General features: G+C 39.6%; 1 protein-coding gene across 1 annotated transcript; it reads right to left on the bottom strand.

Moving 5' to 3' along the window:
• Positions 1-9,889: 9,889 nt before the first annotated feature.
• On the bottom strand, positions 9,890-22,914 carry LOC117296346 (glutamate receptor ionotropic, kainate 2-like). The gene is made up of 12 exons (XM_033779220.1): positions 22,798-22,914; positions 21,775-21,941; positions 20,503-20,556; positions 19,288-19,449; positions 18,460-18,615; positions 16,181-16,288; positions 15,166-15,270; positions 13,664-13,870; positions 12,382-12,660; positions 11,636-11,917; positions 10,890-11,118; positions 9,890-10,152 (listed from the first exon to the last, which is right to left on the bottom strand). Exons 1-12 carry the CDS (start codon positions 22,823-22,825, stop codon positions 9,890-9,892), a joined length of 2,040 nt encoding a protein of 679 aa, XP_033635111.1. The 5' UTR covers positions 22,826-22,914.
• Between the last annotated feature and the right edge of the window lie 1,022 nt (positions 22,915-23,936).

The raw sequence follows: 23,936 nt of genomic DNA, 5'->3' as shown, positions 1-23,936 counted from the left end.
TCCAATCTGTCACTCAAGCTTTCATTCTTGCTAATGAATATTGCAATCGGTGTTTTCTTATCCTTAATAATTCCAAAGCAAGGCCTATGCAGAAAATGTGTCCTACTTTTGCAGACCAGCTTGCATATTTGCATACTTTGATGTAGTGCATTATTCCCGGTTATCTCCACTAATTGAACAAAGTTAAAAACCAGACCCTTATATAGCTCATTATTTTAACCAATAAGACAAGGGAAACTTTATATTTGGATACATTGCCATTCGGTTCACTCTACAGGCCAACTGGGTGAAAACTGATTAACACATTTGGCATGGCGTCGGGTAAAAAAAATTATAATAATAACACGTTCATTGAGTGATAAACTACAAACGGGAAATTGGTTATTCTCTTTCTCATCAACTGACATTTTAGACAGAATTATAATTTAGGGATATTATTATCACCATTAGACAGTGTGTAAGTTTTATTAAGATCCGTGTTCTTAAAAGATTTTTTCCCTACCAAGTTTAAAAGTGCGTATTTGATTACAAATTTTCTTCTCACATACGCAGAGCTATTATAGAGGGCGTTGTAGCACAGAGGCGGTTATGTGGTCGCGACCATAAATCATGATGGGTGGGTGGGTTCGTTTACAGAACAGCCCATAAATATTACACACATTTTGCCCTGACAATCTCAACAATTTGCTAAATCACAGTTTTGCAAATAATAGTGATTAATCCTCAAACAAGATTGAGCCCCAAGTAAAGCCTTTTTTCATGGAGTCAAACGTTACTGACATTCCTTATTTTCAATTATGACAATTCTAACTTCAAATTTTTCCCCGGCAGCTTTTACAAAATTGTTCATTTATTTTCACCTTCAACTTAAAAATATTGACCATTATTTAGTCATTTTGTGGCCCCTCAACTCAGTTGGTCAGGTTTTACGGCAAAACACAATGTGAATTGCGACTCACTGCACCGGACCTTAACAACTTCAATCATTCCTTATAATACTAAATGAAGGACTAGAATAGTACAATGAACTGTCATGTGTATTTGTCTAGATTGAATAATACAGTGTGGCATACCTTAAAAGCTTGTTTGGTTCCCAACGGAGTTATTTAACTCCGCATTTAGCAGATTCTAATTTATTTAGAAATGTCTTGGGGAATGGTCTCACTTGGAAAGACTCGTATTAGGTTAATACAACACACTGAGAAATCTGAACAAACAACGCGGTATTGAACTGTGTTAGCAATGTGTTGGATTGCTGTATAAACTGTGTATACACTGTATGGTGAGTTTTCTAATTGTACGTATTTGCAAACTTACCGTGATTCTAGCTCGTCAAACCGAAGATAAACAGCACACTTCGTCGGTATACCCCAGTCACTGGTGTTTGAGGAACAGGCAAGGGTGAACTCGGAACCACGTTTAGCGAGCACCGTTACGGTAAAAACTTCTCGAATGTTCGGTATCAGAATCCCGTCACACACACGACACACTCACCGTTGACTTTACGCGGGGACCGCCGTTTTCAAATACTGTCGTGGCAATTTGAATGTTTCAAAAACAAGTTTGTTGACGTAATTGTCTTCCACCAGTGTGCTATGTGCACTGAGTTGATTGGCTGGCACTTCTGAACGTTCAGTAAGTCATTATAAGTCCAATAAATGGCGTAAATCAGTCATTTTGTGTCGATATAAATAGCAGACAACCTGCTCCACGAACTTGCATAGCAACTAATTTCAGTTCCGATGCATTGTGGGAACGTTTACGAAGGACTCCCCCTAGCGGCAAATAATAACCAGTCCAAAGCGCGGTATGTCGTTTGGGATTGCAGAACGTGTCGCCCAAAAACGGACAGGTTTTGACGGATATTATTTGTCAATTGTGAATATGATTATGGTAAAATGCACGATAGTTATTTTTTCATAATGTCAAGGGGGGCACTGAAAGTAATATGCATGAGTTTTTTAATAATCATATATCTTATTTCGTGTTTTTTGCTTTAGTTATTATCTCGCAACTTCGACGACCGACTGAGCTCAAATTTTCACAGGTTTGTTTTTTTATGCATATGTTTAGATACACCAACTGTGAAGACTAATCTTTGACAATTACCAATAGTGTCCACACTGGTGTCCACTGTCTATAAAGCAGCTCTACAAAACTGGTCTCAACTTTATGGAACTGCTTAACCACAACTTTTAGCTAAGCACAGTAAAAATTATGCTAACCAGGTTGAGGTTACCTGCCAAAGTACCAAATCATGTGCCGTCTTTGACTATATACATACCGTGCTAATTATTTTGTTGGCAGGGGCATGCTTAGAGATTAAAATCGTGTTAGAGCCAGTGACGTACTTCGTTTTTAGTGTTATGTGTGAGTGAGGGGTCGGTACATGACTCAACATATCGCACAATAAAGGAGACAAGTTACATTTTTGTAATGCTTTAAGTTAATGATTAATTTTGTTATTTTCTTCAAAAATAATGGATTGGCATAGTCCTTCAATTACATTTCACCCGAAAAAAAATTGCTAAATAAATAAATAAATGAATACAGAGCCATTTAATATTCTGCAAACAAACAATTATGTATCTGACAACCATAAACTCTCCGTTGTGGAACTTGCACCACTTTATATCAATTATTTGTGCTACTTAATTCAACAGCATATTTACATATTATTCAAATGGAAAAGAGTCCAGTGACTAGATAAGGTAACAACGCTAATAACAATAATTTAACATTTAACTCATCCGTGGTAATTTTGTTAAAGACATAATAAACTCGTTCCCTCAGTCCATTAACTTGTGAATACATGTTCAATAATATAAATTACAGGTACAAACTTGTCTTTCCAAAACTACTTTTCAGTACATCATAATTTTCTAACCTTTGAACTGCTTTAAAACAAAATGCAGAATATTCCTGCGCTTGCGTAGTCAACTCAGAGTCTACAGGGCCAAACTTCATAACATTCTTTAAGCACAAAACTCGCTATAGGCTCATCAGTGTAGTATTGCTTAGCCGAATCAGGATACAAGCCCACAATTACATTAAGTTTGCACTGTAGCGGCTGGTTCCCGACTCAATTTTTGCTTAGCAAAGAAATTTGTCGAGCAGTATTTTCTGCTTAACAGCTTTACGAAATTGACGCACCGTTATAATGGGAAGTGGCTTAATAACATGTCATTTATCGGGATCTGGACCTACCCTAAGCTATTTTGAGTACAACATTCCTATGAAGAAGAATGATAGATATTTTAAAGTTAATGAATCCATAAACAGTAATTTATGTCAGACACAATACTAAACGAAAACAGAGGAAAGGGATGGGGCAACTTTCGTGAGCACTTTTGTCATGAAACTCCCTTGTGAAATGCATGTCTCGTTGATTTATTGCTCGTTAAATACAGAAGGTCGGATTAAAACGTACGTTGACGTACCGAATATACCCTCTATGCAGTGCACACCTTTGTTTAAAAAGAAGAAGGTACATTTGTTATAGCAATGACTAGGTTTGTTACAAGTTACAAACTATGCGATAATTACACAGTAGAACAGTTAAAATGAAGATACGTATAATACTCTCCATTTCCATAACATAACTTCAAAACTGCTTTCTCAAAAGTAATCCATTCAGAAAGTCGTTGACTGCCTCTCTGTGATACATGGGTACATTTACAAACACTTCACCAAACAAAGGTGTGCACTGCCTTCGTATAATAGACCAGATATATCGATACTGATTTATTTAAACTGTGTACGGTTAAGTTTCAAAACCTCCCTTTTTTTCGAGCAATACATCACAGCCATGCATTTCATAACAACGGAAGTTTCATCACTGCAAATGTACTCATGCAAGTTTTTTGTTTGTTTGAGAAAGCAGCCGAGCAGAGAAAGACAGAAGTCAGGGATGGTTTGGTTATTCCATATACACAAGCAATTCGAAATGTCATCATAGCAATGTTGCAACAAACATTAGTTTACATAATTAGTAGTTAGTATAGGGGAAATTGCTATATGTGTGTCTACATGACTCCTCTATCAACAATTTCTAAAACCTGTGTTTAACAATCGCATTCGAAGATTGCGTAATACGGTATTCAATCAAATTATGTACTTTTTTTCGTACAGTCTCTACTTAAAAAACACAACGACATCGCCCGCCATTTTGAAGAGTCAGATTAACACCAACCTCGTTCTCATAAGTATTGCGTCGGGAAACGTATCAAGCTCCAGTTATTTTTTTGGTTTTTACTCAAGTTATTTTAGATAATACACTGGGGACAATGATGAGTCCATGCATCCTATGGTGCGAGGCTGAAAGGTTTAAGCATGCCGTTAGTGATGGAAGTTGCGTTAGAGAGAAGAGCAAGGGAAAAAATAATGGCAAGTCACAATAACACAATAATAAGCTAAGCAGAACAAAGTCATTCAAAGTTACTTTGACTAAATGCAAAGTATCCTGCTCAAAATTGCTAAGGTTGGATTTGTTTTAACCAGTATTTTCTGCTAAGGGGGCTCTAGGAATTGGGCCCAGAACGGTGTCGTAGATAATTCGATCTCAAACTGTCGAGCACTTGCCAGTGATTATAATAACCAGGTGAAGATGTGGATCATATACCCATATATAATTTTGGCTTAAACAATAGATACATTATCTTGACACAATTGAAATAACCAACGCGATATCTCAAAAACACTACTGATACGGTATACAAAATATATAGTTTACAACAGCCGTCGAGTGAGTAGTTTCACGTCAACATGAAACAGTCATCGGTAACCACAAAATCAACTGTAACCAATCATTATAATTGCCCATAGTAACATTACATAAACATTCAAATACTGAAGTGATGTTAATATTTACAGAGAAGAGTGGAAACAAACACGACGCAAACAAAATTGTTTTTCCAACTAAAAAAACAGAACCATTTTCTACATATTGCTTTTTGGTATACTAATTATTGCTGTTATAGACAGGTATTAAAACACACTGGACGCAAGATAGGTCCAACACCCACGTAGACGGTAGTTCAAAGCGAGTTGTAATTCCACGAATCTTTGGTACAGTTTGGGTCAAGAAAACAAACCTTATAGCTGTCACCAACGGTTGCAAATAAAAAGCACAAGCCTTAATGAATTTTTCAGATAAGTTAAGAGTTTTTGATTCGACAAAATACTTGACATTATACTTTTTAAATATGAACGAACAACCATGCATCCCAGTTGCATATAGGAGAGTATGACAATACTTCCCGGAAAATATCTGAAAGACACACCATCGATTTATAACAAAGTGGAACACACTTCAAACATAACAGCAATATTTTCGTCACTATTTACATAATGATAATAATTATATTATTATGTTATAACCCAGCATCGGTATTAAATATTCATAGATATCTAGGAAATCAGGGTAGTCGCTTTTCGAGGAAATTAGTACTATTTATAGAATCATGACGTATATTATTTTAAGCACTCAGACTAATGAAAAGAGCTATTTTGTATAAAAGTATATCAATAAGCGCAATAATAAGAAACGATCAATAAATCAGATAGCTTTACACCCGATATCTCCCACCGATCCATGGGTGTAGACTTCTACACCAAAACATTGACCAACCGCAACCGTAGGGGGCGCAAAGTCCACTGGGAGACTTTGGGGGCGCTAGGTGGCTAGCAAACTTACCAGGTAATTCAGTCCTGGGAAATGTACGTATGCCCAGATTTACGTTAACACTATAAAGTTACCTGGTAATAAGTCTGCCTCAAGGCAGCATTCCAGAGATCCCTCATCATGATTGCCATTGTAACACGCTGCCGCCATTTTGGATTGTGTGCGCGCAGTGTGCAGAGACGCACGTGTGGTGCGCGTTTACCCACGTGGTGAATTAAGCAGCACCGACATTTGGGCGTGGTCTCGTAGAATTATTTGATAAAAACTCCGTTTCACACAAAGAAAATGCTGTCGAGGGCACATTGACCGCTTGACCCATTTCTAATGGAAGTCACCAATGCCCTGCACTGAGTCATTTTTTAAATATTTTTATTAATAACTATTAACTGAAAATCTTTAGAATCAACAGTTCCCGCTTCATTGTGAAATAAATTCTCTCACATTTACTTGGCAGTAGTCAGTATTGTGTAACGTGTCAAACATTCATAATCAAACTCGACTCCCCCTCCCCAACAACATCTCGAGTTAAAGCAGACCGAGTTTGAGTAGATAAAACGTATGGAACCTGGACGCTGTCAGTCGGTGGTTGGCATAGGCTGCTCGCGATATCGGATGGCAAGAAGTTGATTTACATGCATGCCCTCATCACGGTATGCTACATACTTTACAACTAAAGTCAATCGTAACCGTGGTATCACCGTTTACTAGTTTATGCAAAGCTGTTACCAACAACCATAATACATGATTAGTAAGTTCAACTAACAAAGGCTCGAGTCTCGAGGGATTAGTACTCTCTAAATGTAGAAGAGTGAAAAACACCACTCTTTAAATTTCGAGCTGTCCTTCATATGGCTCTTCAAAAAGAGTGGAGATTATTACGCTCTTTTAGAGGGGTTTCACTCCAGGACAGAGTGAACAATCAATCAAAATGATGCAAACTTCAATCTAAAAGAGTAGAGAGCCCACTCAAAAAAGAGTTGTCCTTCATGGCTCTTGAAAGCTACAATATCTTAATCCTTAGAACCCCCAGTGCCCTGCTTGTGGAGTGGGTAACTTGGGGATGACCCGAGGTGCAAGACGTCACCACGAGAGGGCGAGTGTGATCGTTCGATTATCTCTTGTCGGGGGCTCACCCGAGTGGGGGCCGCGGGGTCGACATAGGCAGCTAATCGAGCGCACCCTGTGCTCCATAAGTGTACAGAGGCAGTGCCTGGAATGACACAGGGTCATGGTAATCTTTGCCGCTGTGGTCTTGGGCTTGGTCAACTCCTTCAAAGGTTTCCTTTAGATTTTAAGATATCCCCCATGAAAGTGGCCCTTTCCGAAATGAAAATGGCCTTGCCCTCTCAAAGGTGAAACTCAGTCCTATAGTGGGGGGAACCAACCCATTCTTAGTCACACACACATTCCCTGGATGCACACGATAGTAAATTGCATATTCTATGTACGTTGGAGTGCTGCTCAGCTGCACTCCATTCCACTAAGGTGCTTCAACTCCACTTTCTCCCCAGTGTAGATACCTCTCAATAGACTACTCATTTTTGTACGAACTGCTCCTGCTCACCTCATCCACAGTCTCTCGTGTCAAAGGAAAAAAACTCACATTCTCGCTCGCTGACCAAACGTCTCTTGATAAACCGACTGAAGGGCGCCATCCCCAGTTCGTGCACACAACAGTCAGCGCCAGAACGAATACTCAAAAAATGAATGCCCTGCCAGTTTAGTTGTTTTCTGGAAGCCCCGGATGTCTACAGCAGTCTATTATGTATGTTCTGCTTTTATATAACAATGTACAAGTTCTTTACACTGGTTTGCTCCCCTTGTTTGGTTCTTATGCGACCGTCTCTGCCATGTTCATGGGGAACGTTTGTCCGTTGAGCCCGCTTGGGTAGGGAGCTGGCATGTACTTATGATCCACCGATCGTTGATTTCGGGGTTTTCCGTTGCAGCGGCAGGCGAACCGGAACTCGGACATCATCTCAGCACATAAAGATTTCTAGAAAGCAAAAAAGAAGAAAAAAAGGAAAACAAGATTCAGATCTCTTTCATAGAACATGTTATTTCCAAACTGGTTTTATCCCTTTGGTGTATTCTCCATAGTTGCCTCCTTCCCTGCCGTTTCAAAGGTTTTTAAAGTCAAAAACTCATATTTCTTGTTAGATCATTTGTCCTTTAATGAGTATCTTTGTCTCGTAACAATTAATTATCCAAGCTTATTATTTCATTAATTTATTGAGTATTTCTGTGTTTTTTTCTTCTTCTTTATTTCTAAAGGCACTCCTTTACAAGCCTTTGGTTTACTAGAATCGTGCCTCCCGAATTGTCTTCTGCATTATGTTATGTGCTATCCAGGAAGCAAATAAATGTTATTTTAAATTGACTTCGACTGAATTACATTGTGGAGTGTTACGTTAAGAGCACCGAACTCGAGCTCAGGGCCAAATTTCATAGAGCTGCTTAACGGTCGATTTTGTGCTTATCGGGCGCATATAGCAAATGTTTTATTTCATAGCCTTTAGCGGCAGGCAAACAAGCAAAAAATGGTCCTTAGATCCCCATTTCTGCTTAAGCACTCTGTTTAGGCATAGAACAAAATTTCATAGAGCTGCCTGCAACTGTCGATTTTTTTGCTTATTGGGCGCACCTAGCACATTTTTCATTTCATAGCCTTGCTTAAGCAAGGTTGTTTGCATAAAGCGGTAAGCAAACAAAAAGGGTCCTTACAGCCTCTATTTTGCTCAAGCACCCCATTCACACAGCGCATAGTGCAACATCATTGCAAACGCTGTTATTGTGCCGGCGCAGCGGTGTGTATTGTACGTTTTTGTAGTGAAGAAAACGAGTGTCTAAAATGCTTCAGAAATGTTCGTACAATTTATTATCTTCTTGTTTACTTTCAAGTTAGTGTGTAAACTTTTCAAGGGGCGCTTTGAACCATAACAAAAATACATGTAAGACCATGGTAAGACCGACCAAATTATTCCTCCATGGTAAGACAGAGAAGGCGATGATTTTTTTTTTCGCCTTCTTCTTTTTTTGCTTAAGCATATACGATCTAAAATCTTGGGTGCGCTGTTTGTTTACGTGCTTAACCTCGTGACATATGTGTACATTCCATGGTTTAAGCAACTATTTTTGCTACGTTAAGAAAAAAAAACTGCTAACCGTTAAGCAGCTCTATGAAATTGGGCCCAGGTGTTTCTGATCAGCAGAGTTTGGGTTCGAGTCGCGGTCGAGACAATCACTAGTACTCTTGAGCAAGATATTTTTTCCATAAGAGCTTTGTCATTCGGATGGGACATTAAACCGCAGGTCCCGTGTACTATATGATTGGTAGTGCACATAAAAGAACCCAGAACCTTTAATGTGGAATAGTATGAGAGTTGGGATTAACCGCGTGTTTCTGGGTCACACAGCAAGCATCTTTGTGTAGAGATTTCCTCAGTCCTCAATGAAAGTCAACTAGAAATACTGAGTTTTCACACCCAGTCCTTGCTAATGTGGAGTGCTAGGCATCTAAACTAAAGTTTTGTTTCTGTTCAAATATTTTGTTATTTAGCGTTCTCCCTTTACAGTTTATTTTAAACACATGAGGACCAGTCGGAATTCACGAGTTCTGGCTGTCTAGTCCAGTGTTTAAAAGCACTATTTCACTTGAAAAATCTGGCGGACTATTGAAAAGAAGAGCTGACTGGACCTTGTGGCTAGTCACTGAAAATGTTAAGTGCAAACCCTATCCTCATTTATGAATGAAATGAGTTCTTACGTCCTAGTCTGATCTTAATCTACCTGAACCTCATTGTTATGGGTAAACTTCATTAGATGTTGTGTTGTTATTACAATCCAAATTCAAAGTAATATAATAATAATATGAATACACAAGCATTTCTATAGCGCCCCACGAAGAATGTTAGAGTTCCTTCCAAAACGAAGGTCCCTCCTCACAAAGCACATAGACCCTATACATCTACCCTATACATCTACCCAGGTGTATAAATGGGTACCTGCGAGGGTAGAGGTTGATATTGTGAATGAAAAAACCTTTGGAGCGATATAAACTGTTGCCCAGGTTGTATACTGTGCAACATTAAAATGGATGTTATTGGCCCTATGACCAGGGCACTGTAAAGCGCATTGATACGGTTATTGTGAAATGCGCTATATGAGAGTTATTATTATTATTACTTGTCAACGTTTACAAAAGAATCATACCCGGTCTATTTCAGCATTCTGCCTCGACTTCCATATGAATTCTGCTATAGCAACGAGTATCCCCAGTATAACGCCTGCTATAAGAACCAGAAATATGCCGCCTATATTTTCCAGTCCAAGCTCGTTGGCGTCTGAATTATTGACGCTGTCCATAACGCACTGGCCCGTCTTCCACCATTCGTTCTTTAAATTAATCAACTTCTCGTTCTCTTGTAACCGAAGCACCGAGGAGGTAATCTTGTCTCTCAGCTTCGAACCTATAACAAGAATGTTATTCTGAGTTAGTAGAAAAAGCAACAGTTAAAGCAGCCAGAGCCGTTGAGGCAGGAGATTCAAACTTCTTCTGATAGCGCAGTCTTTTGAATCCTCCTCCTCCAGCCCTTTTAGTTTCTCATATGGGGAACAGAATCTCCGGCGGACAGAAATCCCTGGGACACCGTATTAGAGAAAAATGTGACAATTTGTAATGGGAGATACAGGACACTAGGTGGCAGCAGACTTACCGGGTAAGTTTCCATTGTTTATGTAGTTCTGAGCGTGCGGACATGACCGAGAACAATTGATTTTACCTGGTAAGTCTGCTGCCACCAAGCATCCCAAAAGTCTCCCATTTGGAAGCCATTTTTGTACACAAAACCGCATGGGTGAATATAATAGGGTGCTAGACTAATCTGCCCATTGGGTTGATATGCATTTGGAACGAAAATGGCGCCATCAACCATGTGGTCGAAACAATATTGTTATTGGTGCTGCTTGAGCAGAAAAGAATGTTTGATATGTTTTGCTTTTAAAACTAAGCAGGTTACCATTAAAATTTGTGTACATGTCAAATGTTTAGCTGACAACCTTAGTCTGGTAAGCATACTTTTGTTCTGCTTAGTAACTTTTTATGCTTAAGCAGCTCTATTAAATTGGGCACAGGTTACTCCTTGTAGCTTCTGATAGTTCACTATTAATTAGAAATTAAAATTATGTGCATTTATTGTGTTCTTACCTAACGGTGTGCCGATACCATAACCTCTTGAGTTTAACAATCCCCCAATGGTTGTCAGGTTTTTACAGTATCTTGCCACCACATATTCAGCCACGGTGGACTCCATCAAGAAGGCATAATTCTTCTTATGCAGTACGCGGGTAATTCCCTCGTCATACGTGTTCATGAACACGCTGGGGCGTGAGCTCATGAACTCCCACATCGCCTTGTAGGTTTCAATATTTGAACGCTGTAGTATAAAGCAAGAAAAACAGTCAGCAATACATAGCAGCAACTGTGATTTGTGTTCTTGGTATTTATTTTCCAGGCCAAGTGCTAGTTCTCGAAATAAAGCCTTGATTTTCTTGCTTGCTTTATGAGACTTTGGGGACAATAGGTGGCAGCAAACATGGTAGGTATTGTTCTTGGAAATAAGCGCATGCTCTGAACTTGTAAACAATGGATATTTACTAGGCAAGTCTGCCGCCACCAAGTGTTCCAAAACCTACCATTCCAGGTTTGTCACCTAGCCTACAAAGCATACATTAACCTAGACTGGTCCCCAGCCCAAGCATTAATTCAGGGCATGTCTTGTCCTGTCAATAATGTCAGGGGACCACTGCCAGTGCTGGATGTCACAAGTATCTCGTCTTTACTTAACGCTAACCTTAAGTTTTGAATATCTCCAAGGACTAGTCCTAATTGTTCTTTGTGAAATCGACCCCTGATCTTTCACAAACACCACACGATTGTAATGCTTCCCTTACCTTAAAAAATGTGTGGGACGAGCCACTATTTCTCGTTCCGTACTCAATCTTGGTCTGTTTTGCCAAGTCGTCGGCACTCTCGATCTCCGAGACCATCCTCTCGACTGTGAGGAAAGCGGCCAGGTTGGCGGTGTAGGAGGACACTAGGATGAGAGAGAAGAACCACCAGAAGCCACTGAGTACCCGGGTAGAGAAGGCCTTCGGATTGACCTCCGATCCCTGCTGCATTAGGCCTCCAAACGCAAACCAGATACAGCTAAGGAGGTTAAACTGATTCTCCACCTTCATGACATTATGAATTAAAATGCAGGTCATCCAAAAGATAAACAAATGACTGCTAAAAAACAAAACTTGTGACCACATCAGCTCATACAACAACCACATACTCAGGCCCTAATTTTATAAAAGCACAGAAAGTGTTGATTAACATCAAGAGTTTACCAGCCAAAATTGCAATAAGTTTATAGCTTTGTATCTTCAAGCAAGACACTTAACGGAAATTCTTCTCATCACCCTGGGGGTAAATGGGCACCTGTGAGGCCAGATATGGTTCTTGTGGTTAATTAGGCTTTGGCGTGCTACATACTTGTGCAGCACAGGCTCTACACTCCCTTAAAAAAGATGAGATGGTTTATGGAATGAAATATACGGCCCAGTGACCAGGGGTAATAATGTTTGAAGGGCGATGACCCTTCTTGGAAGTTACGTTTTATAAGAGTCAATACTATTTTTAGAAGGTTATGTACCTTGTCATAGTCAGGGTTACAGGGGTGTTCGTTGTACCATTCGTAAGGGCTGAACCGGGCCAGGAGGAACATGGTCAAGGCAACCACCAGGAACGCGATGACCACATACATCCAGATATCGAAGGAGAGCGGGTTGAGGAAGGAGAACACACCCGGGTTCTGAGGCATCGGAACCCGGTACAGGATGGTGATGCCCAGATGCATGTAGGGCTTGGAGAAGTCTACTACCTGCTCCCGGACGTAGCTGATGGTAAGAGGTGCTACAACCAAGTCTGCCTTCTGTACTCAGATATTCAAGAGAGAAGTAACTCATAAGTCATGATTAACTTGTGACATGCACAAAATAGTTAATAGCCAGCGTCTTTATAGAAGGCCAAAAGACAACACAACACAACTAACATGAACAGGTAACTAACTGTTTAGCCTTCGAGAAAGACTCTGCTCGGGTCTAAAAGTCAGGCCATTAAGTATTTTTTGCATTTATACCACAGGTCCTTTTGGTTGGTATAAAGCAGTTTGCAACATAATTCTATTTTCTAATTTGTGTCATCTGATGTTTAAGACCTTTCAAAGCTAAATATCTTAGTGTTTGCATACCATGCTCGATACTTAACAGCGGGTTAACCCACAATATTTCCACACTCGTTTTCTCTTGCACAAAGGTACCCCCCTAAAATTATCTGACAAGGTCCTGAGATTCCCAGTACACAATGAAAACACAATATAAGGAGGGGGTACACCATGTCATATTGAGCATCAAATGACTATTTGCATGCATTGTAGTTCCTTGCTTTCTGATTGCTGTGACAGTTACTCATTATCAATTTCCCAAAAGAGTCTGAAGGAGCAAAGCGAACCTAAGCCCATTTCAAAACGACTGGATTGGGCTATGAATTCGGCTCAGGCTAGCTTGGCCCCGCAGTTGTTTTGACAATGCACATGCATTGCGGATAAGCGTCCAGGGTTTCAGACGAGAGACCAGAGCCTCAAGCTGAACCCAAAGCCAAAGCCATGGTTTCGAAGTGGGCCCTAGAACAGTGTGGATACACTGCAGGTCCCAAATTTTGGGCCAAAACCTGTAAATGCGAAGAGCAGCAGTCCATGAATCATCTCCTTACTCTACCCCCTACTTCCATCACCAACTACAACAGATGACCAGCCTAAGGCTAATGACACTGCCCTTCAGTGTGGTAACTGCTGGAGGGATAGCATTTGAGCAGCATGAACACAAGATGAAGAACTTCCCAAAAAACAGTAAAGGGTACCACGGTACCACACTTACCCCGCTGATGAGCTCGCCGATCATACCGTTCCATGTACCGTCTACCTCCGCTCCGTAGTTGCCATCCTCGACCAACTGAATCTCGTACTTGAAGCCAATGTCCTTAGCGATTAGCTCGAGGAGATCGATGCAATAACCCTCGAACTGTTCATTGCCATGAAGTTCAACCCCTTCCGCAGTCTCCCGCATCATGACGTAGGGGCTTTCCTGAGAAGAGAAATGGTGGAAGGAAGATGAGGTAGGTTTCTCATACAAACAGGTACCACAGAGTGCCACCTAATTAATACCAAACCTTCAGTAATTCTTTCTGTATCAACTAATATTTGCTTTTGTAATTACTTGACATCTCTACTAATTTTTATTAGTGTTTTGTTTTCATCTCAAAGCACACAGAAGCTTCTCTTTGATTGTCATGATATGCGCTTATACAAGAATGGTTCGATGTTATTATTATACCTTCCAGACTAAAATTTGGTACATGTGTCTCTATGAAAAAGATTCCTCGGATGGCCACACAGTATCATATAGGGCCAGCTAACAAAGTTCCAGGTACTGCGACAAAGTACAATACCTTCCAGGCTAGCATTGGGTGCAGTGTCTGCCTGCTAGTACAGCTGGCAAAGGTACCACAGACTGCCACAAAGTACCATCCAGGCTTGCATTGGGTGCGTTGGGTGTAGTTTCTACTGCTTGTACAGCCGACACTGGTACCACATGCCACCTTCTATAGAGTAGGAACAGTTGACACTGGTCCCACAGCCTGCCAGAAAGTACCATACCATCTAGGGACAGCATTGCCACTGGTACTACTGACTGCCACATAGTACCATACCTTTGGGGACAGCTGCATGACACTCAGGTACCACACAGATGGCCACAAAGGTCCATCCGGTAAGGTTTTGAGTATTGGCTTTGTATACATACACTGGTACCACAGATTGCCACATTTAAAGTACCACAACTTCCCACAACTTCCAGGCTATGGGTGAAATGGTTCTGTGAGCTCTACACAAAGTGGCATTGTATGTGCAGTCACTTTCTTTATTATAAGCAGAGACAAACATGGCACCAGTATATATCGATGTGTGTATTAAAGACAGTGGACACTATCGGTAATTGTCAAAGACCAGTCTTCACTTGGTGTATCTCAACATATACATTAAATAACCAACCTGTGAAACGTTTAGCTCAATTGGTCATCGAAGTTGCGAGATAATAGTGAAAGAAAAAACACCCTTGTCACACGAAGTTGTGTGATTTCAGATGCTTGATTTCGAGACCTCAAATTCTAAACTTGAGGTCTCGAAATCAAATTCGGGGAAAATTACTTCTTTCTCGATAACTACTTCATTTCAGAGGGAGCCGTTTCTCACAATGTTTTATACTATCAACCTCCCCCCATTACTCGTTACCAAGTGAGGTTTTATGCTAATAATTATTTTGAGTATTACCAATAGTGTCCACTGCCTTTAATTCAGAGGAAAGATTAAAAGTGTTCTCACCAAGATGGTTGTGACTTTGTAAGTTCTGTTGGTGCCGGTTTCGTTTGTTCGATCATCCACCTTCCGTCTGAACTCAAAGCCTTGAATGGAGTCCCAAGTTCCAATCTGGCAACAATAATTTCATAAAAAAATAATTATTATAATGATAATTAGTAGAAAGGTATTTGTTTATTACAGGTCAGAGCAGACGAAACAATAATAATACTATTCAGTAATATTAGAGACAGTGAACACTATTGGTAATTGTCAAAGACCAGTTTTCTCACTTGGTGTATCTCAACAACTCGAAAACTACATTACTTCAGAGGGAGCCGTTTCTCACAACGTTTTATACTATCACCAGCTCCCCATTACTCGTTACCCAAAAAAGGTTTTACGCTGATAATTATTAAATAATTAAATACCAATAGTGTCCACTGCCTTTAATGATAGTATTATATTCTCTATACAGTAATGAAACAATGGTCAGATCTAAAGCGCCTTGTGCTGTGATGTGTATGCCTGACGATATCGGTGTAAAAAAGATGATGAAGGAATCTCAGTTTGAGATGTGAGACGAAAAAGCCCACACCATCGTGACCCAATTTCATAGAACTGGTTAATCGGTCCATTCGGTTCAGCTGCAACTGATTGTAAAGTCAAACTTGAAACTGCTTGTTTCGTAGCTTTTGATTGTTTTGTTCATTAATTAATAGTTAATCGTACATCTGTGCTTAACGTGACAGAGGATGGCGGAACTAAAACATTGTTTTCGAACAGTTTATTTTAAAATGTACGCAAACAGTCAATAAAGGTGCACGAGTATTCAATTCAACTCCCTTAAATTACTCTGTAGTAGATCCCCAACAAAGGGTATTGCTCGCACTCAGTAAAACCATTGAAACATTGATACATTTACAAAAAAAAAACCACTAAAAAACTAGATGTTTTCTTCCCAGAATGGATCACCTCGTGGACCCCACCCCTCTCCCCTACCGGAGTTCACTGTCACCCTCTCCTAGTGTGTTATTATTACCTGTTCCATTCCTAAGGGACCCAACTCAGAGATGAAGTAGCTAGGGTTGTCTCGTTCACCGTGTATGTCGAATCGGATCTCACCAGTCAGCCCTTCAGGCATGTCAACCTGTGTTTAAATTAGCAAATTAATGTTGACAAATGTAAATTCTGAGGTCTCGAAATCAAATTCAAATATGTTAGTGGAAAATTACTTCTTTCTCGAAAACTACGTTACTTCAGAGGGAGTCGTTTCTTACAATGTTTTATACTATCAACAGTTCTCCATTGCTTGTTACCAAGTAACTTTTAATGCTAACAAATATTTTCAGTAAAATACCAATAGTGTCCAGTGCTATTAATATGAGTTTTTTTTTTTCAGGCCACAGAACAAAAGAATGTCCACAGGGCCTAATGGGGATGGACATTTCTCTCCGATTTCACAAAGCTTCTTTATAAGACACAAAGTGAAATAATTATTCTCACCAACAACAAACCTCCGCCCGATCGATCAAAACGTACTTCATAAAGCAATTAACTTTATTAGAGCTTTCTTGCATGCCCTACATAATGTGTCTTAGTCCCGGGATACCGTGTTGGTTTATTTGTCGACATGGACGGCTAGAGCCATCAAAAGACAAGACCATGTGTTGAACTGCTATACCCTTAATTGCTGTTGACCTATTTATCTTGGCGAAATTGTACCAAAGTACTTAGCTTTTTATCTTTCGTTCATCCTCGAGTACTAAACCGTTGTGATTATTATCGAGGTTTTGATCGACTTCCTAGATTTCATTCCGGCATTGAGGGATTGGACGAAAGAGCAAAATGGAAGCCTGATCTTAATATTATATTATTGTTCCCATATGTTCAATCCGAAATACACCAATTTTAAACTATCAACAATAATCTTATATACATTTGGTTTGCGGCAACACCATGTGTGTTTCTACTTTCGGTGTAGTTTTATTTGTTTTTTAGGGAACTGTTGTTTTATACTCTACTACGGCAAAGTAGATCTTCGGAATACGGGAGACTTCTCGGTTCTGAAAAGAACTGTAAGGTAGAAAATATACTACTTTAGCTTATAGTGGATCGTTATAAACTTCACTGCCGCGGAGTGAGTTCCTAATGGGTCTCAACGTGTCGACTAGCTTGCTCTAGTTATCGCAAGGGGAATAATCTTAAACCTGGATGAAAAAAAGTTACTCGAGATAACTTTAAGGGCACATTGACCCAATTAATATAAAAACTACCGACGATGGATTTTATCCCTCCCCTTTCAACTCTTTATCTGAGCAGAAACTTTGCACGTTTGTCTACTACAGTATATTACATACGAAATATTGATTGCAAGCCTATGTTGAAGGAAATACAAGATGAAATGGACATTCTACGAAATTATCAACATTCTTGCCACAGGGCTAAGACAAAATTAAGCAGAAACTTTGCAAGTCTGTTTACTACAAATAGCATACACGATATTGATTATTATATTGATGTAGAAGTATTTATTTTAGGAAAGGAGTAATGGACATTCTCCCGAACTATTCACAATTCTTGCCAAAGGCTTCGAGCAAGGACGCTTAGAGTAAGACAATGATCAATATTGTACCACTTTCTTGCTCTAGTTTAATAAAAGTTCTTAAAAATAGCTGCATATAATAACCTTATTTTATTCATATAAATAGGCAGTTTGGGGGGAGTATTGTATTGTTTTCAAACAAAATTTAGGTCATGAGGTCTTAACATTTTCTGAGTCAGTATGACCCAGAAAATGTGTCAACAAACCCTCGCAATATGTCAACTGGACGCAGAATCCCGCTCCAATTCACATTATATTTGCCCGTTTTTGCGGGTTACATATTCTTTATTTCCTGCACGGGCAGGTCCAGGATTTTTTAGAAAAGGCGGTCACAAATTTTAAAGGCTAATTTCAAAGTTGTGACATTTTCAGTAAGTCTGCTGTTGTTCCAAGAAAGTTGATCACGGCGTAGTGGTCACACCCCAAACTTCTACCGCGTAAAACCATTTCGAAAAAGGGGCAAAAAAACATTGTCAGGTTCTAGCTTAATGGAACTGACCTTTAATGGTGAACCGGGTAGGATGAAGCGTTTCAGCATGTAATCCTCCTGTGTAACTCGAGATCACAGGCGTCAGAACGGCATCCCAACAATCGTGTGCAGTATTTAAAATATCATTTTGTGCAACCTGGGTCCACAAGGGGGTTCTTCTGAGTGGCCATACGAGTTGTAAAATTAAACCCCACTTTCTCCCATTTTCGCAAACTTTTTCACTTACCGATTTCAATGCGTTGAAGTAGCTCAGACCCAGGTCCCACGGCTGCTGACCGGAGTTGCAAGACAACTCAGCGGTCGAGACGGGCTTGGTCTGCCCGACGCTGTGCAGCGCTCGCTTCGCCACGTTGACGGCATCAAACATAAGTGCTGCCTCCGTCTGGGCAAAGAGTCAAGTATGTAGGTTTTAATAAAACACTTGTTCTCTGGTAGTCAGGACGCTCCATAATGGAGTGCTTTTTACAAACACTGATTAAATTGGTATATTTACTAGACCCACTCAGAATTGATGGCTGCTGTTTAATAAGAACTGCATGGAAGAATTCTAAAACTGAAGCCTATATTTTTTGTATAGATTTACAAGCAAAACAAAATACAATATTCATTTTGGTTTTATGAGTGTAAGCACTGCATACTCAGTACTTTAATAATAATAATAATAATAATAATAATAATAAAAAGACTTGTAATGCGCACGTATCCACCCTGCTGGGTGTTCAATGCGCAGAGGTTCTGTGAAAAACAATCATAGGCATATTCCTCAGGTGGGATATGAACCCACGCCCTTTGCATTTCAAGAGCAGTAGGATGCGAAACTTTGCATGGTGGAAATAGGATATGGAAAGGTTTTTTTTTTTCTAGAGCAGTGTCATACCAACTAGACCACCGAGTATGCCCGCTCGCTAGAGGCAGTTCGAATCCTATACCAAAATGAATATTCTTTATCCCTGATGCAAATTTAAAAACATCTAAACAAATTACAAGCAAAACAAAACAAAACAATCGCAATGAAAAAGACAAAGTGCAGAACATAAATGATGCCGTTCCTTACCGTAAATAGTGTCTCATTGTAAGGGAAGCCGTTGAGGGCCTGGTAGTGTCTCCACTCTTTCGTTAGAGTCTGAACCCGTTTGCTCTTCATATTCATGAGATGTATTGTCGTCATGTTGACCGAATCCTGGCCGTAACGAGCTACATCCATTAAGCAAAGGTCCTAAGCGGATAATATACATCGAATCAATGGTTAATCTCGACTAATAATATTCACAAGAGTTTGAAAAGCAAAACGTGGATCGAAAAAGATGGTTGGAGAATGTTGAAGTAAATTACCATACACAAATTCTTGAGTATAAGTTGTACTTAGAGAGGTATGGAAACTATTTGGAATCAAACATGTATAATGTTTTGGAGATCAAATTAGGTCCAATCCTCTATTATAATTTTAACAAACACAGCTGAGGTTGGGAAAAGGCCTTTAAATAGCCTGTGAATGAAAGACTATATATCCAGGAAAAATTTTTCCCTGTTGTTTAGATTAGCCATCCTGAAAAATATTATAAAGTTTTGTTTAAGAACTCCCTTTTTGTTTAAAACGATTTAGAACAATAACATTTTCCATTGAAAATCACTTCGACATTGTCAATGTAGTACAGAACAGTATTGCTGTCTGGTTTAGAAGATAGAACATCGCCGAATATTGCGGCTACGACTACGGCACTGGTGGGAGTGCTACGTCATCAAGCGTGAAACGTCATTGTAACGCCAGGTTCATACTTCTTGCGAATGCGATATACGAATTATGACGTCTCAAATTCGCAACAAATAAATTTGACAAGAAGAGATGTTATGGAAAGGTTTGCGTTAACATCATGTAATGATTATCTCTAATGAGTTGGGGTGGTTCTGAAAAAACAGTTGGTTTCAACTCGACGTTTCGATCAGTATGCTCTGATCGTCTTCTGGAGAAAGCAGAAGACGATCAGAGCATACTGATCGAAACGTCGACTTGAAACCAACGGTTCTTTTCAGAACCATCCCAACTCAATAGACTTAGCCACTATATACACGGTAAACCTTTCCATATCGTATTTCAAACATGCAAAGTTTTAAATCCTACTTAAGAAGAGATGTGCTCAACTTCTGTGCTCTTCAAAACGCAGCGAGGGCAGCCCTGTGACGTCAAAATTCGCTTCGCATTGGCAGGAAGTATGAACCAGGCTTAATACAGACTGTCAATGTTCACTAGGGGTCAGAACACTAGACTTACCATTGATGTGAATATGTAATGGTAGTGACTCCGTAGCATCTGTAACTCAAGTAACTAAGAATAAAAATAAAACATGTTCAAATAAAGAAATAGTGGACACATTTTTTGTCATGATAGATTCCTCTGATGCGACGAAGCGTCACATAAGTTTCCAAGCAAAAACCCAGCGTGTAAAAAACGATCACAGAAATTACCTCTTTCTCAAAAACTACGTCACTTCAGAGGGAGCCGTTTCTCATAATGTGTTATACTATCAACAGCTCTCCCATTACTCAATACCAAGTCAGTTTTGTATGCTAACAACTATTTTGAGTAATTCCCAGTAGTGTCCAGTGTCTTTAAGAGGAGGTCTTCAAAACAAGTCTATAAGAAAACTGTAATAACAGCCCACAAAACGGCTTGGTTTGTCATAGGACGGTGGTTGTTATTGCCTATCTCCGCCATGTACTCACTCTCCGACGCCCGAGTCAAGGAGGGCACATCTTCCCGCCAGCCAGCCTGGATTATACCCTCAGGGACAAGAGTGCACTTCTTGGAAAGTCATTGGGACTCCTAAGCTAGGATTAACGACTTTAATAATGTTTAAATCTCTGGGTTGCTGAATCCATTACACGCCCCTGAAGACTTTACCATTCCGGCATCGGATTACTGTGTTAAGTGTATGTGAGGGGAACATTAAATCTGCATAATAGGGAAAATGCGCTCGGTATTTTGAAGGCAAAGCTAACCTTTGTTTTGAACAGTTGATTGAATTAATCCAACATAAATGTAGATGTGTACTTTAAAAACAACTAAATGTGACACGTTAATTTGAAAAGGTGGTAGCGTTTTAAGATCTTGCCATAAATCTAGAGCCATAATTTTAAATGTCCATGCAGGAGTACTATTCCTGATAAAAACATACAATCTTAGACTAAATTAATCCAATATAAATGTATATGTGTTATAAAATGTGAAAATTTAATCTCAAAAGGTGGTCACGTTTTTTTTTAGATATCGCCAAGAATCCGGAAAGAACAATGGCCATGCAGGAAGAATAATTATTCTCTAATAGAAATATACACAATCTAAGACTGATTATTGCAGATATGTTTATTTCACTTGACCACAACACTTCAAAGTGATATGTTTCTCACATCATACACACTGATCAGTTCATATGCCGCGATACCCTAAAATGGAACATGCCACCATCCGAGAAGGGGTGTCAGTGATTTGTTAGTGAGGGGGCAGGAACAAAACTCTGACAGCATCCTTGGTTTGTATACATACCCTTTCTAGTATTTCTCGAAGCAAATCATAACCGCAGTCAATAACGACTCTGTAGGTACCAGACCTCTTGACTTCTTTGAGTACAATGTTAATGTTTTCATGATGTATTTTCCGGATGGTGAGCTCACCCCTCGAAGCCTCCAGAATATGCTGAATTCTTAGGAGTGCTGTACAAATATAAAAAATATGGTTTAGCTTAGTCATAACATTAACATCAAGTTCTTTTAATTGGCACATTTCACAAAAACCGTCTCAATGCGCTTTACGAAGTATACCCTGGTCATTTGGCCAATAACATTCCTTTAATCTTTCGCACCGCCTATAAGGAAACCTCATCATAAAAAACAATAACAATAACTTTATAAGAGATGTTAAATTTGCATCGGGGATAAAGAATATTAATTTTAGTTTTTACCCATACACCGATGTGTGTTAGCACTGTATACTCAGTACTTTCCCAAGTCCTGTGAAAAAATGTAACTTTAAAGTAACTAAAATCCATGTTGTTCATAAACTCCTTCCCCGAGTTGACTGGGAAAAGAATGTAGATAAAAGCAACCAAAAACTTTTTAAGACTCAAAACGTTGATTATAATAATTTTAAAACAAAACGCGTAGAAATTGTCAAATCCATAGATTAACATCAAAAACGCATGTTGTTGCAGTTGATGCAAAGGATCAAATTAAACGGCTCTCCCGCCTCCAGGACAGACACAGGGTGGCGCACTATATTGTGAGTTCCCAATATTTGACAATTGCGTCAGATTTCCATGGCACAGATCTCTAACACTGACTGGATGGTGGTTTGTATCTATTCGTTTTGGAACCCGGGGCTTGGGCCTATCCCTTTTCTTAACCAATATGTGTCAACATATATCAGAAATGGGTCAAACTGACGCAGAGTCAGATTATTTTTTAAGGTTTCCGGCTCAGCCTAAAACAACCATAAATGGTTCATTTCCCATGAGTTCCTCAATCTGGGTCAATTCTGACTCAGCGTAGAGTCGTATATTGGTCTGCTTACCTTCTTCATCCTGGTACATTATAGTCATCTTCCGCCAGTTATAAGCGTCAATGAGGTCTGCCAGGAGATCGCTCTGGTACCGGTTGTGGGGATAGAGGTTGACGGCCACGTGCTCGCCCCTGTTTTTATGTTCCCACGTTGTGGTCAGGTGTGGCACCCCCTTTCTGTCACACACGCCCTCAACGGCAAGACTGCCTTCCACCGTTGAGGGCCCAAATATTGCGGCAACTCCGCCATTGGTGGATATAAGTTTACAAGCTGTTGACAAAAGACAAATGACGGTTACCAATTTAGTCTTGGGAAATAGTGTCCAATAAAATTTACGGAGGAAATGGAATCATAAAACAACAATTTAAAATCGATTCGTGTAGACAGTCACGTCCAAGGTGATTTAGTACCACTTCCACCCTTACATGAATTAAAGGGGAGAAAACTGCCCACTGCTTTTGGGCGTATCGAGTTACACAGACATTTTCTTGGAAAGTTGAAAGAAACTTCAATGTAAATTGATTTACTGACTTGTTATGGCAGATTCGTCTAGATGACCTTGTGAGTTTCAGATAATCCGAAACATTGCGCTGTAATTTAGAGTGAAAAGTCAACGGGTTACTTGCAATGAATTTTTACATGTGACATCAATCTGAAACACTGAATGTCCAAGGCTAAAGGGGTTATAAGATCCATGGTCCGTTCCAATAAGCCAAACAAAAACCAACATTTTTAAAACGTACATACAGAAAAATGGGAAAACCCGCCAACAGAACACAGACACGATTGTCGGCACTCAAAAAACGGTAGGATTATTTTATCAAGTACAAGGGCTGACCTGTACACGGTATAGGCTTTAATGGATTTTCAGACTATTGTCACAATTCACCTGGTTTTTCAAAAAAAAAAAAAAAAAAAAAAAAATGTAGGAAGAATATCATGACAATACCCCTTTTCAATTTTCTTTTTAACTTTGACCGTCAAGGTGGGTGATGATGGAGGCAAACTTTACAATGTGCCACACAATTTACGCCAGACACACGTTCAAAAGATCCTCCGTCATGAAAAGAATTGTTTTTAATTGCAAAGTGTTCGGATCTATTGAAGTCGTGATTGATAAAGCAGCCACTGATTTAGTCATTTGATTACCC

This window comes from Asterias rubens, chromosome 11, assembly GCF_902459465.1.
Source record: "Asterias rubens chromosome 11, eAstRub1.3, whole genome shotgun sequence".
Taxonomy (NCBI): domain Eukaryota; kingdom Metazoa; phylum Echinodermata; class Asteroidea; order Forcipulatida; family Asteriidae; genus Asterias; species Asterias rubens.
This window is presented reverse-complemented; position numbering and strand designations above follow the sequence as displayed.